The sequence below is a fragment of the Mobula birostris genome, chromosome 32, assembly GCF_030028105.1.
Source record: "Mobula birostris isolate sMobBir1 chromosome 32, sMobBir1.hap1, whole genome shotgun sequence".
Taxonomy (NCBI): Eukaryota; Metazoa; Chordata; class Chondrichthyes; order Myliobatiformes; family Myliobatidae; genus Mobula; species Mobula birostris.
The window spans coordinates 4,827,645-4,855,404 of NC_092401.1; the positions used below are offsets into that span (position 1 = coordinate 4,827,645).

Sequence of the window (27,760 nt, forward strand, 5' to 3'; positions counted from 1 at the left end):
TGGGTCACTTTCTCAGCGGCTGAGGGAAGACCTGAAAGCTGTACAAAGCTATGGGATGGGTAGTCATGTCTCTTTCCTGAGGTAGACATGTCAAATACCAGAGAGTGTGGGTTTAAAGTGAGGGCAGAAAGTTTAAAGGAGATGTGGGGGAGGGCATTTATTTTTGTGGGTGTTAGGAATAGATTGTCAGGGGAAGTGGTGGGAGCCGACACAATACCGGTGTTTAAGAAGCTGTTAGACCATGGGTTCCCAACGTTTTTTATGCCATGGGCCCTACCATTAACCGAAGTTCAAAGACATGAACGTGGACTAGAGGGAGATGGATCAAGTATAGGCATTTGGGATTAGTTCCACCAGGAGCATGTGCACCACCCCCTCTCTGAAACCAATGATCAGCTCTTTTCTTTTGTTGGCATTGAGGGAGAGGTTGTTGTCACGACAACATGTCAGCATCTCCTTCCTGTGCTCGGACTCATCGTTATTTGAGATAGGGGAGGTGTCAGTGGAGTTAGAGTAGAATGTGGCCACAGGGTTGTGAGTCTCCAGGGAGTAGAGTAGAGGGCTGAGGACACAACCTCGTGGAGCACCAGTGTTTAGAATAATCATCGCAGAGGTACTGCTGCCTATCCTTATTGATTGTGTCCTGTTGGTCAGGAGGTCAAAGGTCCGGCTGCAGAGGGACGTGTTGACTCCCAGGGTCCCAAGTTTCCGTTAAGTGTTAGTGAGCTAGTAATAAACAGGGTGGGTGGGAGTCCTCCCAATGGCTCCACCATTCGGATACAGTAAGGAAACAGGCCCTTCTGCCCAATCTTTCCATACTGACCAGGTAATGGAATGGCTGACCTGCCAAGCTAATTACATTATTCAAGATCTATGAATGTGTCTCTACTCAGCTTCAGAGGGGAGTTTGTAGATGTAGTGTATTTGGATTGAAAGAAGGCATTTGATAAAGTTCCAGGGGAAGATGAGATATTGGGGGAGGTGTGTTGATGTGGATAACAGAGGAGACAGAGTCACAGTTAAGGAGAACCTTTCAGACTGGAATCCTTAAGCATCAGTCTTGACCCTTCCCTATTCACTACATACGCTCAGTGGCCACTTTATTAGGTATGTCTGTTCATCTCATTAATGCAAATATTTAATTAACCAATCAGGTGGCAGCAACTCAGTGCGTAAAAGCACGCAGACATGGTCAAGGGTTCAGTTGTTGTTCAGACCAAACATCAGAATGGGAAGAAATATGAACGATTACCTAAGCTTGCTGATGACAAAATAATGATTGAGAGGGCACGTTGCAATGAGGGTATTTGGATTCTACACTGGGACGTGGATAGGTTGAGTGGGCAAAAGTCGGGCCATTGGACTTTAGTGTGAGGTCGTGCATTTCAGCAGAGGGAATCAAAATGCAGACAGTTATCTCGATGGAGAGAGACTGCAGAAGAGTGGAGTCCAGAGGGACACAATGTTGGCATGAAGGTGCAGGCAGCCTTTATGCAAAAGGGTTGGAGGTTGAAACTAGACAGAACTGTTACAGTTGTGTTGGGTGCTGCTCAGGCTTCATTTAACAAAGTATATGCTGCCGTAGGAGGAAACTAGAAGAGTTTCATTTGGCTTGGAGACCTTGCACTCTGCTCCCTTCTCCAAGCTATTAATGATATACTTGCGTATCCGTGCACATCTTGGAATGTGAGAGGGAGCCGGAACACCCAGAGGAAACCCAGGCAGTCACCGGGAGAATCTTGGTTCCTGGGAGTGGGTTTGGATTCCAGTGCAATGATTCCAGACTGGAGCAGAGAGTCACAGGCAGGTGTGACTGGCACAGGAAGGAATAGCTCCGAGTTTATCTCTGTGACTGAGGAGGAGGGTTTTCAGTCACTGGAGGAGACAGGTGACGGGTTCTGTTGTTGTTATCATTCATTCTATGGGGGATCTTGTTTCATGAATGTCTGTGAAGAGTGAGAATCTCAGGTTGTATACTGTATACATTCTCTGATACTAAATTGATCCATTTGACTCTCGAGTTCTTTGTCCTCTGTCAGTTTAAGAACTGCCCTGTGATCAGCCACTAATGCTGTTGTTGGATTTAGGGAAGGCGATGGGGGTGGCTCAGCACCACGATGCAGTCTCTGGGACGGAGAAACAGCACGTTGCGTATGACTACGCCAAGAGACTCTCCAAAGGCTGGGATCAGTGTGAGGTACGAGAGGCGCTTCCCCAACATCAGAGTCAGAGTCTGGTTTAATATCGCCGGCATATGACGTGAAATGTGGTAACTTTGCTGCAGCAGTACAATGCAATACATAATAATAGAAAAAAAACACTGAATATATATAAGTTAAATAAGTAGAGCAAAAATAGAAATAAAAAAGTAGTGAGGTAGTGTTCATGGGTTCAGAGGGGAAGAAGCTGTTCCTGAATCGTTGAGTGTATGTCTTCAGGCTTCTGTACCTCCTACCTGATGGTAACAGTGAGAACAAGGCATGGCCTGGGTGATGGACGCCACCTTTCTGAGGCATTGCTCCTTGAAGATGTCCTGGATAGTACGGAGACTAGTGTCCGTGACCCCACCCCGCCAATACCAGACGGTGATGTCCCAGTCAGAATGCTCTCCAGGGTACAGCTGTAGAAATGTGCGAGTGTTTTTGGTGACATACCAAATCACTTTGAATCCCAATGAAATACAGCCGCTGTCGTACTTTCTTTGTAGCTGCATCGATACGTTGGGCCCAGGATAGATCCTCAGAGATATTGACACCCAGGAATTTGAAATTGCTCACTCTTTCCGCTTCTGATCCCTCTTTGAGAATTGCTTTGTGTTCCCTCGTCTTACCCTTCCTGAAGCCCACAATGTATTCCATACCCATTTTCATATCTTCTTACAACACTGAAAGAGGCCATTCAGCCCATCGTAATCCCATCCTACCAGTAATAAGGGGGAGGAATGGGACAGAGACAGGAAGATGTTTGTCATAAGCAACCTCTGCCCCAATCTCTCCCTGTTGCCCCCACACACTGGTTATCTTTCCCCTCAGCCCTGATGCAGTCTCAACCCAAAACATTGTTGTGCACCTTTTGCACCGTAGATTCTGCTCAACACACCGGTTACTTCTAGTGTTCTGATGTTTTTTAATCTACATTCCTGCATCTGTAGTCTCATTTTCTTCAGATTTTCCTCGCACCTTCAGTTCTGGTCACCTCACTATAAGAAGTATGTGGAAGCGTTGGAAAGGGTACAGAGGAGATTTACCAGGATGCTGCCTGGTTTAGAGAGTATGCATTATGATCAGAGATTAAGGGGGCTAGGGCTTTACTCTTTGGAGAGAAGGAGGATGAAAGGAGACATGATAGACGTATACAAGATATTAAGAGGAATAGATAGAGTGGATAGCCAGTGCCTCTTCCCCAGGGCACCACTGCTCAATACAAGAGGACATGGCTTTAAGGTAAGGGGTGGGAAGTTCAAGGGGGATATTAGAGGAAGGTTTTTTACTCAGAGAGTGGTTGGTGTGTGGAATGCACTGTCTGAGTCAGTGGTGGAGGCAGATACACTAGTGAAGTTTAAGAGACTGCTAGACAGGTATATGGAGGAATTTAAGGTGGGGGGTTATATGGGAGGCAGGGTTTGAGGGTCGGCACAACATTGTGGGCCGAAAGGCCTGTACTGTTCTATGTTCTATGAACCCAGGTCACTGGCACCGTAATAACATTACACTAAACGTGCCATCCTCCAATAAATACTAAGAGTCCGTTTTCTGGTCAAAGTTCTTCCTTTGCGTAACTTAATGATCAGGTAGGATGGGGTTTGCTAATGTGCTGCCATTTTGTTTTCAGGTGCTTATTAGTAATGCCCTCTCAAGTCTCAGCGGATCCAAGCAGAATTTTGTCTTCTGTAACAAGCTCAATATTAGTGTCTGTCCTCAAATCGAAGAGCTTGACAGTGTAAGTTCTTTGCAACTTGATATGTCTTTGGAGCTCCTCCCCATTCTTCCCCCTTGCCATCCAATCCAATTCGGAGGAGCTGGTGTAGGTCAGAGAGCACAGCTGTTGGGTGGAAGACACTTGGTGTGAGGTAGTTTGTAGACCACGGAGTCATGGAGCATGGAATGAGGGTGATTGGCTACGGCAGTCTTGCAACGGCCAAGGTGTGCAGGTAACCAAGGCAAGACCTGCTGATGAGCCAAGGCAAAAGAGTTGGGTTAACGTTACAGAGTTGGAAATGGGTGACCTTGGGGTTGGCTGGCACCAGTATTAATTCAAGCCTCACGCTGGTGTCGAGGATAACCACATTGGTACCAGTCTGTGTTAGTTTCAAGGGATGGTTTCACAGGACTGGGAATTGAGTTTGTGATGGGAAAGGAAGGTGATGGATTCAGATTTGGATTCACTTATCACATCTGCGTCGATGTGCCTTTTGCGTTAACGGCCAACACACCCAGGGCTGTGCTGGGAAAGCAGGTGATACTTGCTTATCCAACAGGAAGGGGTGGGAGTGGAGGAGGGTTGGAAATGTTGGGTAAACAGTCTGATGGATCAGGGATCAGTGAAGATTCTCAGACGACAGTGATGATAAATCTGGTGTGCATGTTGTGGGATTTTCCAATAAGTTGCTGAGGGTAAGTGGGAATTGGAAAGTGAGGGGTTGCTTTGTATCGAAGGTTCATTGCTAACCATTCTCTCTGACCAGTTCACAGTCACTCTGTACAATCCTTTGGCCAGGGCAGTGAGAACGTACGTGCGACTACCTGTCAATGGCTCAAGCTATGTAGTCTCTGATCCGGAAGGCAGCTCAGTGCAAAACCAGGTAACGCAAATCTGAAGTGACTAGTGAGAAATTCTTGGCCTTGTGATCAACTTTGTTTGCCAGTAATGTATCAAACTTGCTATTGGATAACTCCTGCTTTTAGCAGCTTCCTCGTGGACCTGCTGGGGCATCATATCAGAAAATTAGAATGTCAATGATGTAGAAACTTATTTATAATTTTTCTGTTTTGTGTGTGTATCAAATCCCCCAACATTCCCAACCCTCCCGGCCCACCCTCCGACATTCCTGCCCCTCCATCCTATGTTCCCGCCTTCCCTCCCCACCTTCCCGCCCCCTCCCTGCCCCACCAGGTTGTTGCTGTGTCAGCTTTCACGAAAGCAGTGCGAAAGGACCAGGGCTACGTGGTGAACGAGCTGGTGTTTGAGGCCCAGCTTCCGGCTTTAGGTTTTGCAACTTACAGTGTGTCCAGGAAGCCGGAAAGGTTCACATTCCACAGACTGGTCAGACCGCCAAGCAAGCATCAGGACGGGAAAAAGAATGCCCTGTCTATTAAAAATGAGGTAAACAGCATCTTCCCTTGGGGACGTTTACTGAGCTGCCGATGCTGGGGTTGAAGTTTCCTGGGCAGTGAGCGGGTTAGTTCTCGGCACAGTGCCTTGACTTTGGAGGGTTAACTTGAACCTTGCTACAAGAAATTATCGTCACTGTTTCAATTTTTCCCCAAATGCACTTTGTTTTATTGAAACTGCTCTCTGTGCATTTGTGACTTAATACAAAAGAAATCTCCTCACAGGTTGAGTGAGATGAAACTTTTCTCTTTGGAGTGAAGGGGGGCGGGTGAGGAGTGACTTGATAGAGCTGTATAAGATAAGAGGCATTGATGGAGTGGACAGTGTGAGACATTTTCCCAGGGTGGAAATGGTTAATACCAGAGGGCATAATTTTAAGGCTTTTGAAGGGATGTGGGGGGATGTCGGGTGTCTTTTTTTCACACAGTGGTGAGTGGAAATCCCTGTAGGGGGTGAAGGTAGAGGCAGATTCATCGGGATCTGAGATGATGGGTGATACAAAACGGAGGGCAATGCAGGAGGGAGGAGTTGGATGATCTCAGAGTGGGCTGGAAGATCAGCACATTGTGAGCGGCAGGGCCTGTACTGTGCTGTAGTGTTCTATGTCCTGTGTCCTCTATCATCTTTGGGTGCTTAATGTAAGACGGCCTTTTCTGAGTTCCTGCCCCAACCCTGGGGTGACTTTCTGGTCACCCGCTCAATGCCGCCCCCTCTGGGTGCGTTAGGTCGTCTTTACTGAGAGAACTGTGAGTGAGGACGGGGGAACTAAAGCGTGGATCGGGTTATCCTCTGACCCACACAGCTTCCAAATCGCCCTCGTCTGTATCTCAGCACCCTCGTCTGTACTTAATTGCCCTCATCTTTTCTGCACTCCAGCAACTTTGGTTCCTTTCAGCTCTGGCGACCCACACTCCTCGGCTCCATGGTACCAACAGTACCCACCTGTTAAACCCTGTCCCTGTCACCCGGGCAGTATAGCACTGTGACAAAGATTGTAAATGTTGCTTTTCTTTCCTCCTCATGCAGTACGTCCGAGTGTTATTTGACCAGAACACCGGTCTGATCAGTGCAATTGAGAACTTGCACAAGAATCTCTCTCTGCCCGTTACACAAAATTTCTACTGGTAAGTGACCTTCATGCAGGGAGCTCTCACCCTCTGTATTAAGTTTACCTTCTCGCTCCATATCAATTAAGTTTACTGTTAACCTCGTGCAGGGAACTCTCCCTCCGTATGAATTAACAATAGGTTCCTCTGAAGCAGCACCTCGGAAACTAAGCCACAGCAAACTGACTGACAAATTGTGAGTAGAGAGACAGTGAGAGGGGGCAGACAGTCCATAGGTTGTGGAATCAGTTCAGAGTTGAGGTTAGTGAAGTAACACTTTCTTGAGGCAGCATTCCTTGTAGGTGTGCTCAGTGGTGCTGAGGTTTTCTCCTGTGACGGATTGGGCCGTGTGTAGACTTTTCTGTTCTTGGGTAGTGGTGTTTCCACGGTTCATATGTAGTGGAAGGTGTCAAAGTTTTAGATGACGTGCCAAATCTGCGCAAACTTCTCAGTCTTCTAAGGCAGCGGTCCCCAACCTCCGGGCCGCAGACCAATACATTGCCGCAGTGGCCGGAACGCACCCAGCACATCTTTAAGAAGAAAGCCGAAATAAACAAGCTAATTAATTAGGTGCCGCCCGGCACGTAAATGTTGGTCCAGATCAGAGGCGACACAATTGGCAATCGCCTCTGATTTGGGCCAACATTCATGTGCCGGGCGGCACCTAATTAATTAGCTTGTTTATTTTGGCTTTTTTCTTAAAGATGTGCTGGGTGCGTTCTGGCTACCGCTGCACTCCTCGCGGCAATGTATCGGTCTGCGGCCTGGAGGTTGGGGACCACTGTTCTAAAGGATTCCCATCCTAGGGTTCACAGACCCGCAATTAATAGCATAAAAAAAGGTTGGGAACCTCTATTAAATTCAGGATAGCCAGACGTCCATAGACTGTGGGACGCCAGTATTTTGGAGCAGATTACAGAGATAAGCGGGAGATTTAGATGCTGGAATCTGAAGTAAATAAAACAAACTGGAAGAACTCAGCAGGGTGGGCATCATCTGTGGAGGCAAACAGATAGTTGATGTTTTGGGTCCAGACCTTCATCAAGAGTGGTGGGAAAAAGATGAGTAGGAGGAGATGGCCAGTGGAAAGAAGGGGAAAGTAGCAAGATCTGGCAAGTGATAAGTGGATCCAGGTGAGGAGAGTGTGATTGGGAAATGGAGTCAGATGGGGGGGGGAGGAGGGGGTGGCGATGGCGAGAGAGACTGGGAAGTGATAGGTGGGAACAACAAAGGGTTGCAGGTGATGTTGGGAAAGCAAGGGACCAAATAAGAGAGCTGGGATGGGCAGATGGTGGAGAAGTGGAAAGGAACTGATTGATGGGCTGCTGAGAGGGGATTGGGTGTGCGTAGGGGGGGACCACCAGTGAAAGTAACCATGATTAGGACGACAGTATTTGGATTCCAGTTTTGAAGAGTTTTTATCTGATCGGTATTATTGTTGACCCTGTACTTTTGCTGTGTTTCGGACAGGTACCGTGCCAGCGTAGGCGACGAGGTGAGCTTACAAGCCTCGGGTGCCTACATTTTCAGGCCCTACCAAGAGGAACCAGCAACAATGTCTAAGAATGTAAAGACGTACACCGTGCAGGTACAGTCCAGGCACTGGCGTGCGTGATATAAGGAGGAGCAGCAAGGCAGGTGCTGAATGGAAAATGTTGCAGTGTCAAAGATTTGACTAGGGTTGGGGCTGTGCTGTATGAGGGAGATGGGAAATGATGTGTAGATAATGCAATGCCACAATAGGCAATATAATTGCTTTTAAGTGATGTCACTTGAGGGAAAGGTACTGACTGGTACGTTGGGTAAAGCCTACTGCTCTCCTCACAAAATGGGACTAGCTTGGGTGGGCAAATTGTTCAGCGTGGGCATTCGTGCAGCAATCCAGCACAGGAACAGCCCCTTCAGTCCACAATGATCCAATTAAACTACCAGTTAACCGCCCAACTAAACTAATCCCTCCTGCCACGCAGTGTCCATATCCCTCCATTCTCGGCACATTCACAAGCCCACTGTCCCTAAGAGCCTCTCAAATGCTTCTGTCATACCTGCCTCCACCACCGACCCTGGCTCTGCATTCCAGGCACCCTCCACTCTCTGATCTTAAGAAAAGATTGCTCCTCCTATCTGAAATGCTTGCGCTTCGTTATTAGGCATTTTGACCCTGGGGGAGAAATATCGGCTGTCTACTCTTATCTCTGCCTCTCGTAATGCTATAAACATTTATCAGATCTCCCCACAGTCTCCAGAACACAACCCAAATCTGTCCAAGCTCTCCCCCACAGCACATGCCCTCTAATCAAGGCAGTATCCTGGTAAACCTCTTCTGCACCCTCCCCAAAACCTTCACATCCTTCATACAATGGGGGGTGGGGGTGGTGGCGGGGAACTAGAATTGAATGCAGTACTCCAGATGCTGCCTAACCAGACTGTAATAAATCTACAACATCCTGGGTCATGAAATCATTTTGTTAACGAATAAAGGCGATCATGTTGTACGCCTCTCTACCACTCCATCAATCTGCGGAAGCACTTTTAGAGATCTATAATAAGACCATAAGATATTGGAGCAGAGTTAGGCCATTTGGCCCATTGAGTCTGCTCTGCCATTTCATCATGGCTGATCTATTTTCCCCCTCAGCCCCAGTCTCCCGCCTTCTCCCTGTATCACTTCATGCCCTGGTCAGTCAAGAACCTATTAACCTCTGCCTTAAATACACCCAATGACTTGTCCTCCTTGGCCGCCCGTAGCAATGAATTCCACAGATTCACCACCCTGTGGCCTAAGAAATTCCTCCTCAACTCTGTTCCAAAACGACACCCCTCTATTCCGAGGCTGTGTCCTCCGGCCTTAGACTCGCCCACCACAGGAAACATCCTCTCCACATCCACCCTATCGAGGCCTTTCAACATTCGATAGGTTTCTATGAGATCCCCCTCATTCTTCTAAACTTCAATGAGTGCGGGCCCAGAACCATCAAATGTTCTTCATATGACGAGCCATTCCATCCCAGAATCATTTTCCTGAACCCCCTTTGACTCCTTTCTAAGGTGAGGGGCCCAAAACTGCTCACAAGTGTTTTATAAAGCCTCAACATTATATCCTTGCTTTTATATTCTAGTCCTCTTGAAATAAATGCTAACATCACATTTGTCTGCCTCACCATTGATTCAACTTGTAAATTAACCTCCAGGGAATCCTGCACAAGGACTCCCAAGTCCCTTTGTGCCTCTGATTTTTCCATTTAGGAAATAGTCAACCCTTTCATTTTTTCTACCAAAGTGCATGACCATACACTTCCCACAACTGTATTCCATTTGCAATTTCTTTGTCCATTTTCCAAATCTGTCTCAGTCCTTCTGTACTTCCTCAAAACTACCTGCCTCTCCACCTATCTTTGTATTGTCCGCAAACTTTAAAATAAAGCCATCAATTCTGCCATCCAAATAATTGATATAAACGTAAAAAGAAGCGGTCCCAAAACAGACCCCTGTAGAACACCACTAGTCACCAGCAGCCAACCAGAAAAGGCTCCCTTCATTTCCATTCTCTGCCTCCTGCCAATCAACCTCTGTTATACCCATGCTAGAATCTTTCCTATAATACCATGGGCTCGTAGCTTGTTAAGCAGCCTCATGTGTGGCACCTTGTCAAAGACCTACTGAAAATCCAAGCACACAACACCTATCAATTCTCCTTTGTCTATCCTGCTTGTTATTTGTTCAAAGAATTTGAACAGATTTGCCAGGCAAGATTTTCCTTTGAGGAACCCATGCTGACTGTGGCCTATTTATCATGTGCCTCCAAGTACCTCAAAACCACATCCTTAACAATTGACTCCAACATCTTCCCAAACCCTGTCAGACTCACTGGCCTATAATCTCCTTTCTCCTGCCTCCCTCCCTTCTGGAATACCCCAAGTTCCCACAATACATCAACACATTTAAGGGTTCTGCTATTAACGGTGTGCCTGCCCTTTGGTCTCCTCAAGATTAGAAGTTGAGCTGGGTCGGTTTCCATGGTATACAGGTCTCTCTGTAAAACTAGATTGCTTTGGGATCATTTGCGTCTGCCTGAGAGACAGCAGATAGGGTTTAATACACCATGCAAGGGACAGCACCTCCTGTACTGCAGTCGTCCCTTAGTGCTGCTGTAGAGAATTAACACAGCCTTTAGGATGATGGTGAAAATTGGTGGCTCAGGGTGGAGGCGTTTAATATTGTGGTGCTCGCCAAGCTTGGCAATTAGCTTGCAGGTGTTTCATCACCGTCGAGATGACATCCTCAGTGCGTATTTGTTGGTGTTTCTCTCTGGGGGTGCTTGCGTTTATATAGACCCCTGTTCCCTTGCCTCAGTCCTGATTGGCTACCCCTTCATTGACCTTTGAATTCTATTGGCTCCCATTTCTTTGGCTGTTAGGGGGTTCACAGGTGACATCTATTTCAACATGTTTATTTACGGAGTTATTAGAGGAGAATCGGGCTTCTTAAAAAAAATAAATAAATAAATTCTGGTGCCTGCTTTGTGTTTGCCTGCGCCAGAACCTCCGCGGTGTCCCAGATGAAGCAGCGTCCTTCTTGGCCTTCATGTACCAAGATCAGGGACAGTGGGTCATGTCATCCCAGACTGGATATTTTCCTCTTCTCTCACTCTGAAGGATGTGCTGATTACTTTATTCCATTCCTTGGGTTTAAAGGATTAATAATAAGCAATGAGTTAAGTAGCCGGCGCCTCAGCGACACAGTGTGAATCCGCACAAAGTTAGTCCAGCCGGGTGGGGAGATGGAACAGCAGGGGAGATGGGTGACCAGATTTAAAGCATTCCTCTTCATCCATCCATTTCACAGACAGAGCTATTTCAGGAGGTTTACCAGAACTTCTCCTCGTGGTGCTCACAAGTAGTCAGGCTGTACAAAAATCAGAAGTTTCTGGAACTAGAATGGACCGTTGGACCAATTCCTGTGCAGTGAGTACCATGGGTTCCTGTCTAAAGGCACACTGGTTCCACAGGGGGAGATGTGGGGTCACTGGGAGAATGGACAGAGCACCCTGGGTCAGGGAGAGGGGGAATGAGTGGACAAACAGTGTGCTGGACTTTCAGACTGTGTTTTGCTCCAATTTGTACTGAGCTAATAAGAGCTCACACACGAAAGGTTTATAGGAGCAACCATCTTGAAATACTGGTCTTCCTACTTTTAAAGCACCATTGGACATTTTGATATTCTCAGTTCATAGAAATCTCTCACTGAGCCCCCTGGTGGGATCAGAAGGGAAAACAGGAAATTAAACGTGCCATTTTTTAACACGAGATTCTGCGCCTCTCTTCCACCTGTCCCCTGCCAGCTTCACACTTCATCCCTCACCCACGCACCTCACCTCACCTATAACCTACCAGTGTGTACCCTTTCCCCTCCCTCACCTTCTTACCCCTTCCTTTCCAATCCTGCTGAATTGAATTGACTTTATTTCTTACATCCTTCATATACATGAGTAAAAATCTTTACGTTACATCTCTAAATGTGCAATTATAGTAATTGGTAATATTATGTACAACAGGCTAGTCAATATAACATAGAAATACAGTTGCGTCAGTATGAATTAATCAGTCTGATGGCCTGGTGGAAGAAGTTGCCCGGAGTCTGTTGGTCCTGGCTTTTAAGCTGCGGTACTGTTTCCCGGATGGTCGCAGCCGGAACAGTTTGTGGTTAGGGTGACTCAGGTCTCCAACGATCCTTCCAAAACGTCGGCTGTTTATATGCTTCCTGACGCACTGAGGTCTTCCGGCATTTTGCGTGAGCTAAACGTATTGCTCCTTGCTTTTAGGGATCTACTTGGCAAAGAAGTCATCAGCCGTTTTGACACACCCTTAAAAACAGGCGGAACTTTTTACACCGATTCCAACGGGAGAGAAATCCTCAAACGAAGGTAAAACGTCAACTGAGAATCCTATTTGTAAACTGGCGATTAGTAATCTCAACGCTGGCCTTCAGAGAACAGAGTGGGAGAGCCGAGTCCCTGAGGCTTTACCCAGTACGTTACCAGAATTTCCCTTGGTTCTCTCTGCCACTTAAACCTTTTTTTCTATCTTTGCCACATCCTCATGAAATGTTAACCATTTCTCTGTCTTGAGCTGCTGAGTATTTTCCAGCAGTTTCATAGAACATTACAGCACAATACAAGCCCTTCAGCCCACCTGTTAACCTGCTCTTAAGGTCAATCTAACCCTTCCTTCCGACATAACCCTCCGCTTCTCCATCATCCACTTACCTAAGAGTTGCTTAAACATCCCTAATGTGCCTGCCTGTGCTATCCCCCCTCCCAAAGCAGGGTGCTCCATGTACCCACCACTCTCCGTGTTTAAAAAAAATTACCTCTGTCAGCGCCCCCCCCCCCCCCCCCATACTTTCCCCCAGTCAGCTTGTATCAGCCATTTCCATCTTGAGGAAACGTCTCTGGCTGCCAACTCAATCTTTGCCTCTTACCATCTTGAATACCTCTCACCAAGTCACCTTTCATCCTTCTTTGCTCGAATGAGAACAGTGCTAGCTCGCTCAACCTTTCCACATAAGACATGCCCTCTAGTCCGGGTAACAACCTTCTCTAAAGCTTCCACATCATTGCTACGATGAGGCAGCCAGAACGGAACACAATATTCCAACTGTGGCCAGCGTTTTATAGAGCTGCAATGCTGCCTCACGGCACTTCAACTCAATCCCCCAATTTATGAAAGCCGAGACACCATACACTTTCTTTACCCTGTCAACCTTTCGGTTCCTCTTTCATAAAGGCTTGCTTTTTAGGAGGGGAAAAGGTGGGCTTGTCGCCTTTTGGTGAATTACTGGATTGCTCCCTCAGCTGACAGCTGTGGCCGCGCTGCAGTTGACCGTTGCGTGTTACGTCACTGCAGTGAGATGGTGAGATCTCCGCTGTGCTGTGTTTGACAAAGGATCCACTTCGAACCTGCCTGTGACCCCACAGTTTGTCACAATGCATGGCCAAGAAACAATGTAAAGAAGGTTTACAAGGGCTGGAGGGCCTGGGTTATAGAGGATGGGCAGGTTAGGACTTCATTCATCGGAACATGAGACCCTGTGGTGGATGAGATGTTTTGCGATGTTGGGGGAAGTCTAAGACCAGAGGACACAGCCTCAGAATAGAGGGGCGTCCATTTAGAATGAAGATGAGGAATTTCTTTAGCCAGAGGATGGTGAATCTGTGGAATTTGCAACAAGTCGCTGTGGAAGCAAGTCATTGGGTACATTTAAGGCAGAGGTTGATAGATTCTTGACTGGTCAGGTCAAGAAGGGATACAGGGAGAAGGCAGGAGATTGGGGCTGAGAGGGAAATTGAATCAGCCATGATGAAATGATGGAACAGACCCAATGGGCCAAGTGGCCTGATTCTGCTCCTATATCTTATGGTCTTACAGAAATACAAAAAAAGTCATGAGGGCCATAGACAGGGTGAATGCACAGTCTTTTTCCAGGGAAGTGGAACAAAGACTAGAGGACATAGGTCCAAGGTTAAAGGGCAAATTTTTAAAAGGGATGCGAGAGGCAACTTCATATCAAGGGTGGTATGCACTTGGAACGAGGTGCTGGAGGAAGCGGTTGATGTCGGAACAACAGCAGCATTTAAAGGACATTTGGATACACACACAGAATGGAAAACTTCCGAGGGGTACAGGATAAATTGGGATCAAGCTTAGATGGTTACCTTAGTCGGCATTGCTTAGATGGGCTAAAGGGCCTGTATTATTCTCTGACTCTAAATGGGAAATTTAGTATAGTGGTCACTCGTTATGGGTGGAGTGATAGGAAATGCTTCATGATCTGTACTGAGTTCCATGATGACTCTTTTGCCTTCAAGGAGGGACTATCGACCAACGTGGCGATTAAATCAAACTGAGCCAGTGGCTGGGAACTACTACCCTGTAAATAGCCGAATCTATGTGGAGGTAAGCCTGGGTTCATTTTAGGTAGTTTCTGGAGAGTGGTTACATTTTGCAGACAGCTCTCAGGGACAATAACATATTCTGCTCAGCCCTTTTAAAGGTGAAATGTGTAGCCACGGTGAGTTAGTCTCTGACAATGAACTTGAACTATAAGCCAATTCCTTAATTGGAGGGATGGCCATTGCCCCACACACACAGGGAAGAGGATCGTGTGTGCCGTGGTAAGCACGGACTCTTCACTCCATTACTTGATGCAGCACAGTAACGGGCTCTTCTGGCCCAATCCCACCCACGTGACTAACCCGTACGTCTCTGGGCCCAATTCCACCCACGTGACTAACCCGTATGTCTCTGGGCCCAATTCCACCCACGTGACTAACCCGTACGTCTCTGGGCCCAATACCACCCACGTGACTAACCCGTACGTCCCTGTGCCCAATTCCACCCACGTGACTAACCCGTACGTCCCTGGGCCGAATTCCACCCACGTGACTAACCCGTACGTCCCTGGGCCCAATTCCACCCACGTGACTAACCCGTACGTCCCTGTGCCCAATTCCACCCACGTGACTAACCCGTACGTCCCTGGGCCCAATTCCACCCACGTGACTAACCCGTACGTCCCTGGGCCCAATCCCACCCACGTGACTAACCCGTACGTCCCTGTGCCTAATTCCACCCACGTGACTAACCCGTACGTCCCTGGGCCAATCCCACCCACGTGACTAACCCGTACGTCCCTGGGCCAACCCCACCCACGTGACTAACCCGTACGTCCCTGGGCCAATTCCACCCACGTGACTAACCCGTACGTCCCTGGGCCAATCCCACCCACGTGACTAACCCGTACGTCCCTGGGCCCAATTCCACCCACGTGACTAACCCGTACATCCCTGTGCCCAATTCCACCCACGTGACTAACCCGTACATCCCTGGGCCCAATTCCACCCACGTGACTAACCCGTACGTCCCTGGGCCCAATTCCACCCACGTGACTAACCCGTACGTCCCTGGGCCCATTCCACCCACGTGACTAACCCGTACATCCCTGGACACCCACACAGTCACAGGCAGAAAGTACAAACTCCTTACAGACAGCAGTGGAGTTGAACCCAGGTCACTGATACTCGTTAATGCGCTAACTGCTGGCTTACACTCATTGGTCACTTTATTAGGTACTCCACCTCCTGTACGTAATAAAATGGTCACTGTGTGTGTGTGTGTGTGTGTGTGTGTGTGTGTGTATATGTATGTATGTTCATGGTCTTCTGCTGCTGTAGCCCATCCATTTCAAGGTTCGATGTATTGTGCATTCAGTGCACTGTTGTATGTGTGGTTATTTGAGTTACTGTCGCCTTCCTTTCAGCCTGAACCAGTCTGGCTGTTATCCCCTGGTCTCTCTCTGAAGGCATTTTTGCCCACGGAACTGCCACTCACTGGATGTTTTTGTTTTGCTTTTCACACCTTTCTCTGGAACTCTGGAGACTGTTGTGCGTAAAAATCCCAGGAGATCAGCAGTTTCTGAGATACAGGAATCACCAGTTTCTGAGATACTCGGATCACCCCATCTGGCACCAATAATCGATCTACTGTCAAAGTCACTTAGATTATATTTCTGCCCCTATCTGAAGTTTGGTCTGAACAACAACTGGACCTCTTGACCGTGTCTGCATGCTTTCATGCACTGAGTTGCTGCCCCGTGATTGGATGCTGAGATATTTGCATTAAGGAGCGTGTGTACCTCATGAAGTGGCCACCGAGTGCAATGCTGATCTGGGCTGGGATGGGCGATCCCCTTTCGTACACTAGTCATTTCGTGCAGTTCTGTGATCACCATTACTGACACTAGATTTAACTATTTCACTCTCCGTCTGCCATGAATGGATCTGTCATTAACCAGTCACCTCTCTGGATCACTGGAGCACAACCATTCAACCTGGACTGTGCGCCAGTGGGCAGTCCGTGTTGACTAAGACACGGCCAGGGCAACGGAGGCAACTCTCACTCATATGACGTCTGCTCAGAGCTGAGAATTTGAGTGTCAGCCTGGACAGGAGGGGTGGGGAGTGAAATTACCCTGCGGAAAGCTCAGGACCGACTAACGTCTGCATTACTGTTTCAGGATGGCAAAATCCAGCTGACTGTGCTGACGGACCGATCGCAAGGAGGGAGCAGCATTACAGATGGCTCGTTAGAGCTCATGGTAAAGACCCTCTTACTCACATCCCAGGCAAGGAGACAGGGCAGTGAATAGAATTCCTACCCAGCTAGAAGAGGTGTGTTTGCAGCTCACAGACTGGGCCTCAGTTCTCAGGTTCATGCAGGTCAGGTAGCGTCTATGGAGGGAATTAGACAGTCTGTGTTTTGGGCTGAGAGGACACCAGACTGTCTGGCTCCTTCCACAAATGACGCGAGAGGTGTCACGGATGCTGGAAATCTAGAGCGATACACACAAGCTCAGCAGGTCAGGCAGCATCTGAGGATCGGAATGAACAGTCGACATTTTGGGCCGAGACCCTTCTTCAGGACTGGAAGTCAGAATAAGGGGGTGGGAGGGGAGGAAGAAGTACAAGGTGGCGGGAGGTGGGTGAAGTAAAGAGCTGGAAAGTTGATTGGTAAAGAGATAAAGGGCTGGAGAAGAGGGAATCTGATGGGAGAAGACAGAAGACCGTGGAGGAATGGAGGGGGGAGCAGCACCAGAGGGAGGAGATGGGCAGGTAAGAGAAGGTGTGACAGGGAAACAAGAATGGGGAATGACTGGGGGGGGGGGGGGGGCCGTTTCCGGAAGTTGGAAAAAATGGATGTTCATGCCATCAGGTTGGAGGCTACCCAGACAGAGTACAAGGTGTTGCTCCTTCAACCTGAGTGTGGTCTCATCGTGACAGTACAGCAGGCCGTGGACTGGCGTGTTGGAACGGGAACTAGAATTGAAATGGGTAGCCACCAGGAAATCCCGCTTTTTGAGCACCTTTGCTTCGTTCTGCTACCATAGGGTGGTTTCCCAATCTGCGTCGGGTCTCATCGATATACAGAAGTCCACACCCGGGAGTACTAGGTATAGATGACCCCAACAGACTCGCAGGGGAAGTTTTGGGGCCCATGATCATAGTGAGGGAGGAGGTGTAGGGGCAGGTGTGGCACTTGTTCTGCTTGCAAGGGTAAGTACCAGGAGGGAGATGAGCGGGGAGGGACGAATGGACAAAGGAGTTGTATAAGGAGTGACCCCTGTGGAAAGCAGCTAGAGCCCCCAAGTTCCTCCAGCATTTCCAGCGGTGGACGGTGTGCTCCATGCCAGTAAGTGAAACTCCGTGCTGACCACTACGGTGTGACACCCTGTTCGGACCTGGTCACGGTACAGAAAAGGCAGCAGAGAGGGTGCAAAGATCTGAGGAAGTTTCCGGGGCTGGGGTGGTCTCCGTGAGGGAAGATCAGCGAAGCCGCACATTGGGGCAGAGGAGAAGGGTGATTTTTAAGCGTATAAAGTCGTGAATGGAGAGCGCAGCACAGTTCATAGAGCCACTACCTCCCCGCACCAGAGACCCAGGTTCAAACTGGGTGCTGGGCGCTGGCTGTGTGGAACTTGCACCATCTCCATCCCTGTTCCTGTGGGTGCCCCAGGTTCCTGCACCCTTCAAAAGGTAGGTTATTGGTGATTGTAAGTTGTGTGGATGTGTGCTGGAATGGGGGGAAGAGGATGAGAATGGGTGGGGGTGTTAAGCTATGGAGTTATTGTAGGATTCATGTAAGGGGGGGGGTTGATGGTCAGTATGAACTCAATGGGCTGAAAGGCCTTTTGCATGCTGTATATCTCTGTGACAAGTAGGAGGTGTGAACCTGTGTCTGTCTGTAAGGGGATTCATGGGGAGTTCAAACAAAATTTTCACCCAGTGTGGTGGGTGGGGTGTGGAATTCACTGCTGAGAAGATGGAGAGAGAGAAACCCACATATTTCTTTATGATGCCAGAGGCCATTCAGCCCATTGAGAGCATGCTAAATCAGGACAGTTCTGTTCCCTCCCTCATTTTTCCTGTAGCCTATTCCCTCACCTACCCTTTCTCTACCTCTCCCCTCAGAACAGAGACTATTAACAGGTGATGAATATTAGTAACTCGGTTTGAAGCATTTGATGCTGTGGTGCTCACCGAGCTTAGCAGTGAGCTTGCAGACGTTTCATCACCGGTCGAGGTGACATTCTCAGTGCTCAGTTGTTGCTGTTTCTCTCTGGGAGTGTGTGCTTTTATGTAGACCTCCGTTCGTTTGTGGTGTACAGGGTCAGCTGTGGAGACTGCACAAGAACTAAGTCGTCCAGACAGGACGTGAACTTCAAATTGTGTACGGAAACACAAACTGGCAGTACGGGGACGTGATCTATTGTCACTAGTCTCTGTACATGAAGACCAAGGACACCACTTTAACCGGGACACCGCGGAGGTTCTGGCACAGGCAAACACGAAGCAGGCACGAGAATTTTTTTCAGAAATGCGGTTCTTTTCTGATAACTACGTAAACAAACAAAATATGTGCCATCTACTAACCCGTAAGAGCCAAAGAAACGCGAGCCAATAGAATTCAAAGGTCAACTGAAGGGGCAGCCAATCAGGACTGAGGCAGGGGAATGGGGGCCGATATAAACGCGAATGCTCCCAGAGAGAAACACCAACAACTGCGCACTGAGGACACCACCGCGACTGGTGATGAAACGTCTGCAAGCTCGTTGCCAAGCTCACCGAACACCGCGGCGTCAAACAATTTACAAGTTAAACTACCAACCAACTTGACCTTGGAATCTGGGACAAAATCGAAACGTGCAGGAAACCGAAACCCGCGCAGTGACAGGGAGATACTGCAAACTCTGCAGAGACAGTACCCAATATCAGGATCAAACCCAGATCACTGGTGCTGTGAGGCAACAGCTTTATCAGTCGTGCCGCTCTGCTGCTGCCGTATTTTGTTTTTAAAACAGCTAGTTTGCAAAGGCTGGGAACTGAGGTTAGTCCGGATGGGATGCTGTTAATTGGCCAAACAGCTTGTTATGCTGAAACTGTGTACAATCTCCCAACAGGTTCATCGGAGGCTGCTGCAGGACGATCACAGAGGGGTTGCTGAGCCGCTTTCTGAGCCTGGTTACGACGGGAAGGGTCTGATCGTGCGCGGGAAGCACTTCGTCTTCCTCGATACGGTCGTTGACTCTCCAGAGCTCCACCGGCTGAAAGCGGAGGCAGAGTACATGGCCCCACTGGCAGTTATGAGTGTGGGCTACAACAAACATCAGGCTCCCGTTAAGAAGGTAACCTGCAACTTGCAACAGCTAGGGGCTTGTTCTAGAATGGCCAGAAGTAATATTGCTTTATTGTTACTGTCAGGTAGTGAAAAGCTTGTCTTGCACACTGTTTACATCATCACGTAGTGCATTAAGGCAGAATAAAGTGTAAAAGCTACTGGAAAGTGCAGTGCAGGTAAATGATAAAGTGCAAGATCATAACGAGGTAGATTGTGAGGCCAAGATTCCATCTTATCATACAAGAGGCTGATAACAGCAAAATAGGAGCTGTATTTGAGCCTGGTGATATAAATGCTTTCGGGCTTTTGTAGCTGATTGCCGAGGAGTGAGGGAAGAGGAGAGAATGTCCGGGAAGGGTGGGGTCTTTGGTTGTGCTGGCTGCTTTACTGGGGTGGCGAGAGGTGTGGACAGTCCATGGAGGGGAGGCTGGGTCCAGTGCTATCCTGAGCTGTGTTCACAACTCTGCAGTTTTTTGGAGGGTGGCTGATATTTAGCTTGGTTGGTGTTCGCTGGTTTATTATTTATTGAGACACAGCACAGAACCGGCCTTCCAGCACTTCAAGTCGGGCTGCCCAGTAACCCCTCTCTCCCACCCCCACCCCCCCATTCTAGCCTAATCACAGAACAATTTACAATGACCGATTAATCTACCAACCTGTGTGTCTTTAGACTGTGGGAGGAGACCCACAGGGAGAACGTTCAGCTACAGGTCAAGTGCAGCTCAGGTAAATGATGAAGTCCAAGATCATAACGAGATGGACTGTGAGGTCAGTTGTCCACCTCATTGTACAAGAGGTCCATTCAAAAGTCTGATACAGCAGAATAGGAGGTGTCTTTCAGCTTGGTGGTACCTGCTTTCAGGCCTTTGTATCTTCTGCCCGATATGAAACAGAAGAGAGAACACCCAAGGTGTTTGCAGATACTCTTATTGATAACTATAAAACTTCTCTGTCACTTATATTACCTTTGCTTTCATGCATTGATATCGGGTCCACAGAAAAGGCAGGGACTGAGACTTGAACTGACTGAGGCCTTAAAGTTCTGGAAGTGTTTGATGAGGGTAGATTTAGACTTTCCATTTGTGGGCAGATCAAACAAAGGGCCATTAATATTCACACAAGCGAAGTCCTGTACAGGCCCCTCCCTGGGTTATGAATGCCTGACTTATGGAAACCCCTCACAACTTCCCCACTCATCCTGGGCATTCTCTCTTCTTCCTTCTCCCATCTCCCATCAGGCAGAAGATAGAAAAGCCTGAAAGACCATACCACCAGGCTAAAGGACAGCTTCTTTCACAATGTTCTAAGACTACTGGATGGGTCCTTAGTAAGATGGACTCTTGACCTCACAATGTCCCTCATTGTGACCTTACACCTTGCTATCTGCCTACACTACACTTTCTCTGTAACTGTAACAACTGATTCCAGGAATGAAGGGGTTAACATATGAGGAGCGTTTGGCAACTTTGGGATTTAGAAGACTGCGGGGGTGGGAAAGGGTGTGAGGGATCTCATTGAAACCTACTGAATGTTGAAAGGACGAGATAGGGTGGATGTTTCCTATGGGGGGGTATCCAGACTAGAGGGAACAGCCTCAGAATTGAGGGAGTAACCCTTTAAAACAGAGGTAAGGGGGAATTAAGCTTGATTTATACTTCTGCGTTAACTCGATGCCGTAATCTACGCAAGTGACTTACGCGCATTGTGAGCATTTATACTTGTGCATTGGTGTGTCTGCGTCGCAATTCGCGCACGCCACACATGCGCACACACCTGCCCGCGCAAGGCTTCATGGTCATGGTAGTGTTTCTCGGGGTAAACAAGTTTAAAGCGAGCGTCTTTTCTCGTAAAAACGAAATGTGTCCTCCATAATTTCGGAGGTCTGTAAGTTTCTCCAACTTCCGGTACTTCAATTCTGCTTCCCATTCCCATTCAGATATGTCCATACATGGCCTCCTCTACTGCCATGATGAGGCTAAACTCAGGTTGGAGGAGCAACACCTCTAGGTAGTCTCCAGCCCCTTGGTATGAACACAGAATTCTCCAACTTCTGGTAATTCCCTCCCCCTCCCTTCCTCTATCCCTATTTCACTCTACCCCCTCCCCCAGCTCCCTCATGGTTCCGCCTCCTTCCTCTACCACCCATTGTTTTCAGGGCTATGACATCAATGCTTCCCCTCCCCCACCCCTTTGTCTTTCAAATTATTGGTCTTTCAACTGACACTACAAGCATTCTTCAAATCCTTCCCCATCTTTCATTCTTCAGTCCTGACGAAGGGTTCCGGTCCAAAACGTCGACTCATCATTTCTGACTGATGCTGCCCGACCTGCTGAGTTTATCCAGCGTACTGAAAGTGTTGCTTTGATCTTTTACAGCATCTGCAGATTATTTTGTGTTTACCATTCAGAGAGATTGTGTCTGATTTAATCAGTCAACTACACCTTCCTGCCTCATCTCCATCACTGATTACACTATAATGCAAATATTTCCCCATCTTCAATAGACTCAGTGGCTGAAGATCACAGCTCTCTGTGAGAAGAGTCAGAACCCACAGCAGAAATTCCTCCTCTCCTCGGTCTTAAATGAGACTTGAGATTTTACCTCCTCTTGTTCCAGACTCTCTTGCCGGGGGATTTCCTCAGCATCTACCTTGTCATCCCTCAGAATCTTACCTCAGCCAACTTTAATCCTACTCGAGGTCCTGCTGAGCGGTCCTGGCCCGAAACATTGACTGTTTATTCCCTGCCACTGATGCTGCCGGACCTGCTGAGTTCCTTCTGTATTTTGTTGCCAGTTTTCCAGCATCTGCAGAATCTCTTGTGGTTATCTTTCTTCCTGTGACCCTTCTCCGTCCCCTCCCTGAAGTAAACCGGCCAATAGACCCTTCTCCGTCCCCTCCCTGAAGTAAACCGGCCAATAGACCCTTCTCCGTCCCCTCCCTGAAGTAAGCCGGCCAATAGACCCTTCTCCGTCCCCTCCCTGAAGTAAGCCGGCCAATAGACCCTTCTCCGTCCCCTCCCTGAAGTAAACCGGCCAATAGACCCTTCTCCGTCCCCTCCCTGAAGTAAGCCGGCCAGTGCTGCATCTGCTACTCCTGGTGTAAGCATGCTAAAGTCCTGTCTATTTGCCCCCACTTCTGGAATCCATTCCTTTTACAATAAAGACTGCAAGTATCGAGTGAGTTCACTCACTGCGGCAGGGCCCAAGTGTTGGTAAATGGGATTAATATAGATTGTATTCAATGATCATCATGAGCTGAAGGCCTGCTTCTGACTGACCAGCCCCACTTACATGGAACACAGAACAGTACAGGAACAGGCCCGTTGGCCCACAGTGTTATGCTGTACCATCAAAAAACCCTCAAAAACTAATCCCTCCTTGAGTTCTTTTCTGACTCTTTTATAGTTGTCATGACGCCGTTTGATCCTAACTTCCGAAGCATTTATATACTTTTCCTTTTTCCTCTTGACACAAGTTCATCACCTCTCTGGACATCCAAGGTTCTCTTATCTTTCCATCCCCATCCTTCCTTCCTAACAGGAACATACATTCCTGAACTTCCAACAATTGCCCCCCTTCACCATCCCACATTCCCCATTCCCATCCCTCATTTTAGCTCCTTACCTGCCCATCACCTCTCCCTTCCCTTTCTTCCAGGGCTTTCTGTCCTCTATCAGATTCCCCCTTCTCCAGCCCTTTCTCTTTTACCAATCGATTTCCCAGCTCTTCCCTCCCCCTCTCCTGCTTTCACCTATAATTTACTACCTTGTACTTTTTCCTCTTCCCCCTCCACACCTTCTTTCTCCAGTCTTACTGAAGATATTTGACCCAAAACATTGACTTTATTCTCTTCTATAGATGCTGCCTGGCCTGCTGAGTTCCTCCAGCATTTTGTATGTGTTGCTTGCCTTTCCCGTACTCTATGCAGATGATCTTTAAACACCCTCCACATGTCTGATGTGGACTTGCCAGAGAAAAGGTATTCCCAATTAACTCTCAGTTCGCGCCTGATGCCATTGTAATTTGCCCTACTCCAAGACTCGACTGCAAGGACTATACCTATCCTTATCTATAGCCATACTGAAACTTTTTCTGCACTAATTGCACCAAGGCACCCACATCTCAAGAGCAGCATTCATTGATCTCCAGTCATCTAAATATTATTCCTCTGCTAAGAGGATAATCTCGCACTTTCCCCACATTCACCAGGTTTATGATCTTTGTTTTTATCCGTTTGGTATCCTCCTCACGACTTACTTTCCTATCTATCCTTGTATAGTTGGGCACCATCTATAGGGAGGGTAAGTTAATGTTTTGGGTTAAAGTTTCTCCCACGTTTTAAAGATGTACTTGTTGGTAGGTTAATTGGTCTTTGTAAACTGTCTCGCGATCACGCTGGGGTTAAATCAGGAGGTTGCTAAGTCTATTCCATGCTGTGTCTTAATAAATAAATAATCAGGAACTTCCAGTGATAAATCTAGCTGAGAATTGGAGGAAAATCTTTTAGCCGGAGAACATTACAGCAGAATATGTCCCTTTTCTTCCCACAATGTTGTGCTGACCTTTTACCCTACTCTAAGATCAATCTAATCTTTCCCTCCCACATAACCTCCATTTTCCTATCATGTGCCTATCTAAGAGTTTCTTAAATGTCCCTGATGCATCTGCCTCTACCAGCTCCCCTGGCAGTAATTTCCACACATCACACTGTTTTAACAAAAAACTTGCCCCTAACATCCCACCTCCTGTACTTCCCTTCCAGTCATCTTAAAAAAAAGTGGGAATGAGGAAGCTATTCCCACGCCAGGATAATCTACTGAGGAAAGGTTAAGGGGGATACCACAGATGTGTTTAAGGGAAACTTGGATAAACACAAGCAGGAGAAAGCAATGGGTAACACTGAAGGGGGTGAGAGAGATAGAAAAGGCTCACTCCGAGCATAAACTTCGGTCTTACTGAAAGGCCAGTCTCTGTGCTGTACTTTCTTCTGCAATACAACTGAATCTCAGTCTTGCTCTCTAACTTCACAAGGATCTTGTTTCCCTGATGTTTACAGTACTCAGCCCTGAAGGGGGAGCTTCCGCACAGCATCCACCTCCTCACCCTGGCTCGGTGGGACTCCGAGTCCATCCTCCTTCGCCTGGAGCACCAGTTCGAACAGAGAGAGAGCCAAGTCTACTCCAAACCCCAGACGGTGGATCTGCAGGTGGGTTCCTCACCCTGTTTTGGAGGTGGCTAAGATGTGGGGAGAAAGAGGAGCTGAGGTGGTGGTGGGGGGGGGGGGGGGGGAGGGTGCACTTCTGTTGGCCGTTATTGTTAAATCTATCCTATGCTTCTGTAAGATGAGAATTAAAGTAGGGAGAGCAAAATTGGGCTAAACTTAGCAGAATGATGGACTACCATTTTTGTATTTGATTTTGGATCAATCCAAAAGTCAGTGATTTACAGTCAGTTGCACCTGAGGAGAATGGGTACAGACGACCCCTGTGTTATGGCCACTTGGGTAACAAGTTCACATATCGCTACACAAAAATGTGAGAAAAACACTTAGCTTTCATGGAACATGTTGGGGTGGGGGAGGGGCCACTCCTTTGCAGCTTGTGTTTCTTGAGACATGGAAATGATACTGCTTTGTGTTGTGGACCATTTTCCAGGAACGCAACCCCTCTCCCATAATGCAGAGCTGGCCTGTTTTCCGTTTATCCACAGCAAGATCCCACAAATGGATTTCAACGGGTATGGTGTTGGGTGAAAATTATTGTTGCAGAGGACAGCCGAAGTATGGGCATGGAACCTTTGACCTCTACCTGATAGTAGATGAGACCTCTGCTTAATGGCTCATCTGTAAGTCAGCATTACTGATGATGCAGAGCTCCCTCAGCTGGTTTAGGGCTGCAGTTCTCACCTGCCTGTCACCGCCCCCAGGTCCCCCCTTCCTATGCTAGCAGATTCTTTCCTCTCTAGTCCTTAACCTTTCCCACACATCTGGCTTCACCTCCTGCCCCTGCCTTTTTTATTCTGGCGTCTTCCCTCTTCCTTTCTAGTCCTGATGAAGGGTCTCGGCCCGAAATATCGACTGTTTTTCTCTCTCCATAGCTGCTGCCTGGCCTGCCGAGTTCCTCCTGCATTTTGTGTGTTACTTTGGTGTTCCAGTCGACAGATTGGGATTGGCCTCAGCCTTGGAACAGGGCACTGCAACTACAGTTCTTCAGCCTGCGCTGGATGAGAGTTTCAAGCTCCAGCCTGTTCGGATTGAGCCTCAGAATAAAACATCCATTTAGAACGGAGATAAGGAGGAATTTCTCTAGCTAGAGAGCGGCGAGTCTGTGGAATTCATTGCCACAGACAGCTGTGGAGGCCAAGTCATTGAGTATGTCTAAAGTGGTGATTGATAGGTTCTTGATTAGTCAGAGTGCCAATGATTACGGAAAGAAGGCAGGAGAATGGAGTTGAGAGGGACAATAATTCGGCTGTGGTGGAATACCAGAGCAGACCCAGATGGCCTGAATCTGCTCCCATGTGATCTGCTCTTACGATAAATCTATGTTGAGTGGTGGCGGTTTGGGCTGTGTACCAGCGGAGAAAGGGAAGGTTTTCAAAATATGATGAGCAAAACCATTGTTTATTCAAGCAGGGGAAGTCATGCACCTTGTGTACTTCCATGCCAGATGGAGGCATAGGTAGAATATTAGTGTGAATTGTTGCTTGATGGTCTGTGTAATTAATGAGCCAAAGGGCTGGTGATGTGCTTTATGACCCTATGGGCCACTCAACACTCATGGGAGCTGACTGCAAGACAGACATTTTCAACCAAAGCCTTGAGGGGGAAGAGCAAAGGTGATGGGCTGAATAGCCTAATTCTGCTTCTATTTCTTATGAAGGAGGAAGCAGTGAACTTACAATAGTTTGTCTCCATCTCTCTCCAGCATTTGTTTCCTGCATTTGAGATCATATCTGTGGAGGAAATGTCACTGGGTTTCAACCAGCTGAAAAGTGACATGTCCAGGTTTGTCTGGAATACCGCACAAGGTTAGTACTGCAGTTCCAAGCTTCTGGCCTTCACTAAAACTCCTGTCCTCATGTTTTTGGTATATCCATTTTCCCCACCCCCCACAGTACAGAACTGGAACTGGGGAAGAGTTAACATTCTGTACCAATGGCCCTTCATCAGAACTGGTAAAATGGCAGTCTCTCATTTTTCCATGACAGAAAGGAGTTATGGAGGGAACAAAGGAAATGGCTGTGGGGTGCAGACCAAGGTTCACCAGGTGACAGGATTGCTTTTGGTACCATCTGTGAGAGGGAGATGAATACTTGTTAATGATACTCTCTTTACACTCCAGCCAGACTAGCTTAGACGGTATAAGCAACAATTGTCATGTCTCTAACTCATCACGTACATTCCAATCAGGCAGATTAATCCATGCTTTTTTCCTTACTGTCATGAAGGGTTATTAAGTTAAAATGTTAACTATTTCTTTCAGTATCTGCTGGTTGACCTGCTGAGAATCCTTGGTATTTTGTATCTCATGTTTTCATTTCAGATTTCAAAGTTTGTTGCTTTTCAGACCCTAAAGGTTTTCTGCTTCTACAGCAACTCAGGCCAGTCCTTCTGCAAGACAGCTCCATGTTCAGCTGCCAGTTTTGTTCCCACCATCCACAGAACATGTTTCTGCATCATCCCCAAATACTCCATCTTCACTCGGGCAGTGGGTATCATGGGGAGTGAGTGAGGCAGAGAGGTGGGCAGTGGGTATCTTGAGGAGTGAGTGAGGCAGAGAGGTGAGCAGTGGGTATCTTGGGGAGTGAGTGAGGCAGAGAGGTGGGCAGTGGGGAAGAAGCCAGAATAAAAGGGAGGGGGGGAAGAGAAGAGGCTAGCTGGAAGGTGATAGTTGAATGGGAAAGGTCAAGGGCAGGATCAGAAGGATAGGAGAGGAATGTGGACCATAGGAGAAAGGGGACCTAGGGGAAGTAATAGGCTGGTGAGAAGAGGTGAAAGGTCAGAGTGGGGAATAGAGGGGCTAATTTTTTTTTAATCAAAAGGAGAAGTTGAAATTCATGGCATCAGGTTTGGATATAAGGTGTCTGTT

General features: G+C 47.8%; 1 protein-coding gene across 1 annotated transcript in view; it reads left to right on the forward strand.

Moving 5' to 3' along the window:
- The window catches only part of man2b1 (mannosidase, alpha, class 2B, member 1), a 63,453-nt gene that overhangs the window by 32,712 nt on the left and 2,981 nt on the right, over positions 1 to 27,760 (forward strand). The window contains exons 11-23 of the mRNA XM_072248560.1: positions 2,088 to 2,197; positions 3,832 to 3,939; positions 4,685 to 4,801; positions 5,113 to 5,322; positions 6,358 to 6,455; positions 7,908 to 8,025; positions 11,283 to 11,401; positions 12,259 to 12,360; positions 14,305 to 14,392; positions 16,512 to 16,592; positions 19,452 to 19,676; positions 24,727 to 24,876; positions 26,597 to 26,699. Of these exons, the coding sequence (XP_072104661.1) occupies positions 2,088 to 2,197; positions 3,832 to 3,939; positions 4,685 to 4,801; positions 5,113 to 5,322; positions 6,358 to 6,455; positions 7,908 to 8,025; positions 11,283 to 11,401; positions 12,259 to 12,360; positions 14,305 to 14,392; positions 16,512 to 16,592; positions 19,452 to 19,676; positions 24,727 to 24,876; positions 26,597 to 26,699 (1,629 nt within the window). The remainder of the gene's footprint in view (positions 1 to 2,087; positions 2,198 to 3,831; positions 3,940 to 4,684; positions 4,802 to 5,112; positions 5,323 to 6,357; positions 6,456 to 7,907; positions 8,026 to 11,282; positions 11,402 to 12,258; positions 12,361 to 14,304; positions 14,393 to 16,511; positions 16,593 to 19,451; positions 19,677 to 24,726; positions 24,877 to 26,596; positions 26,700 to 27,760) is intronic.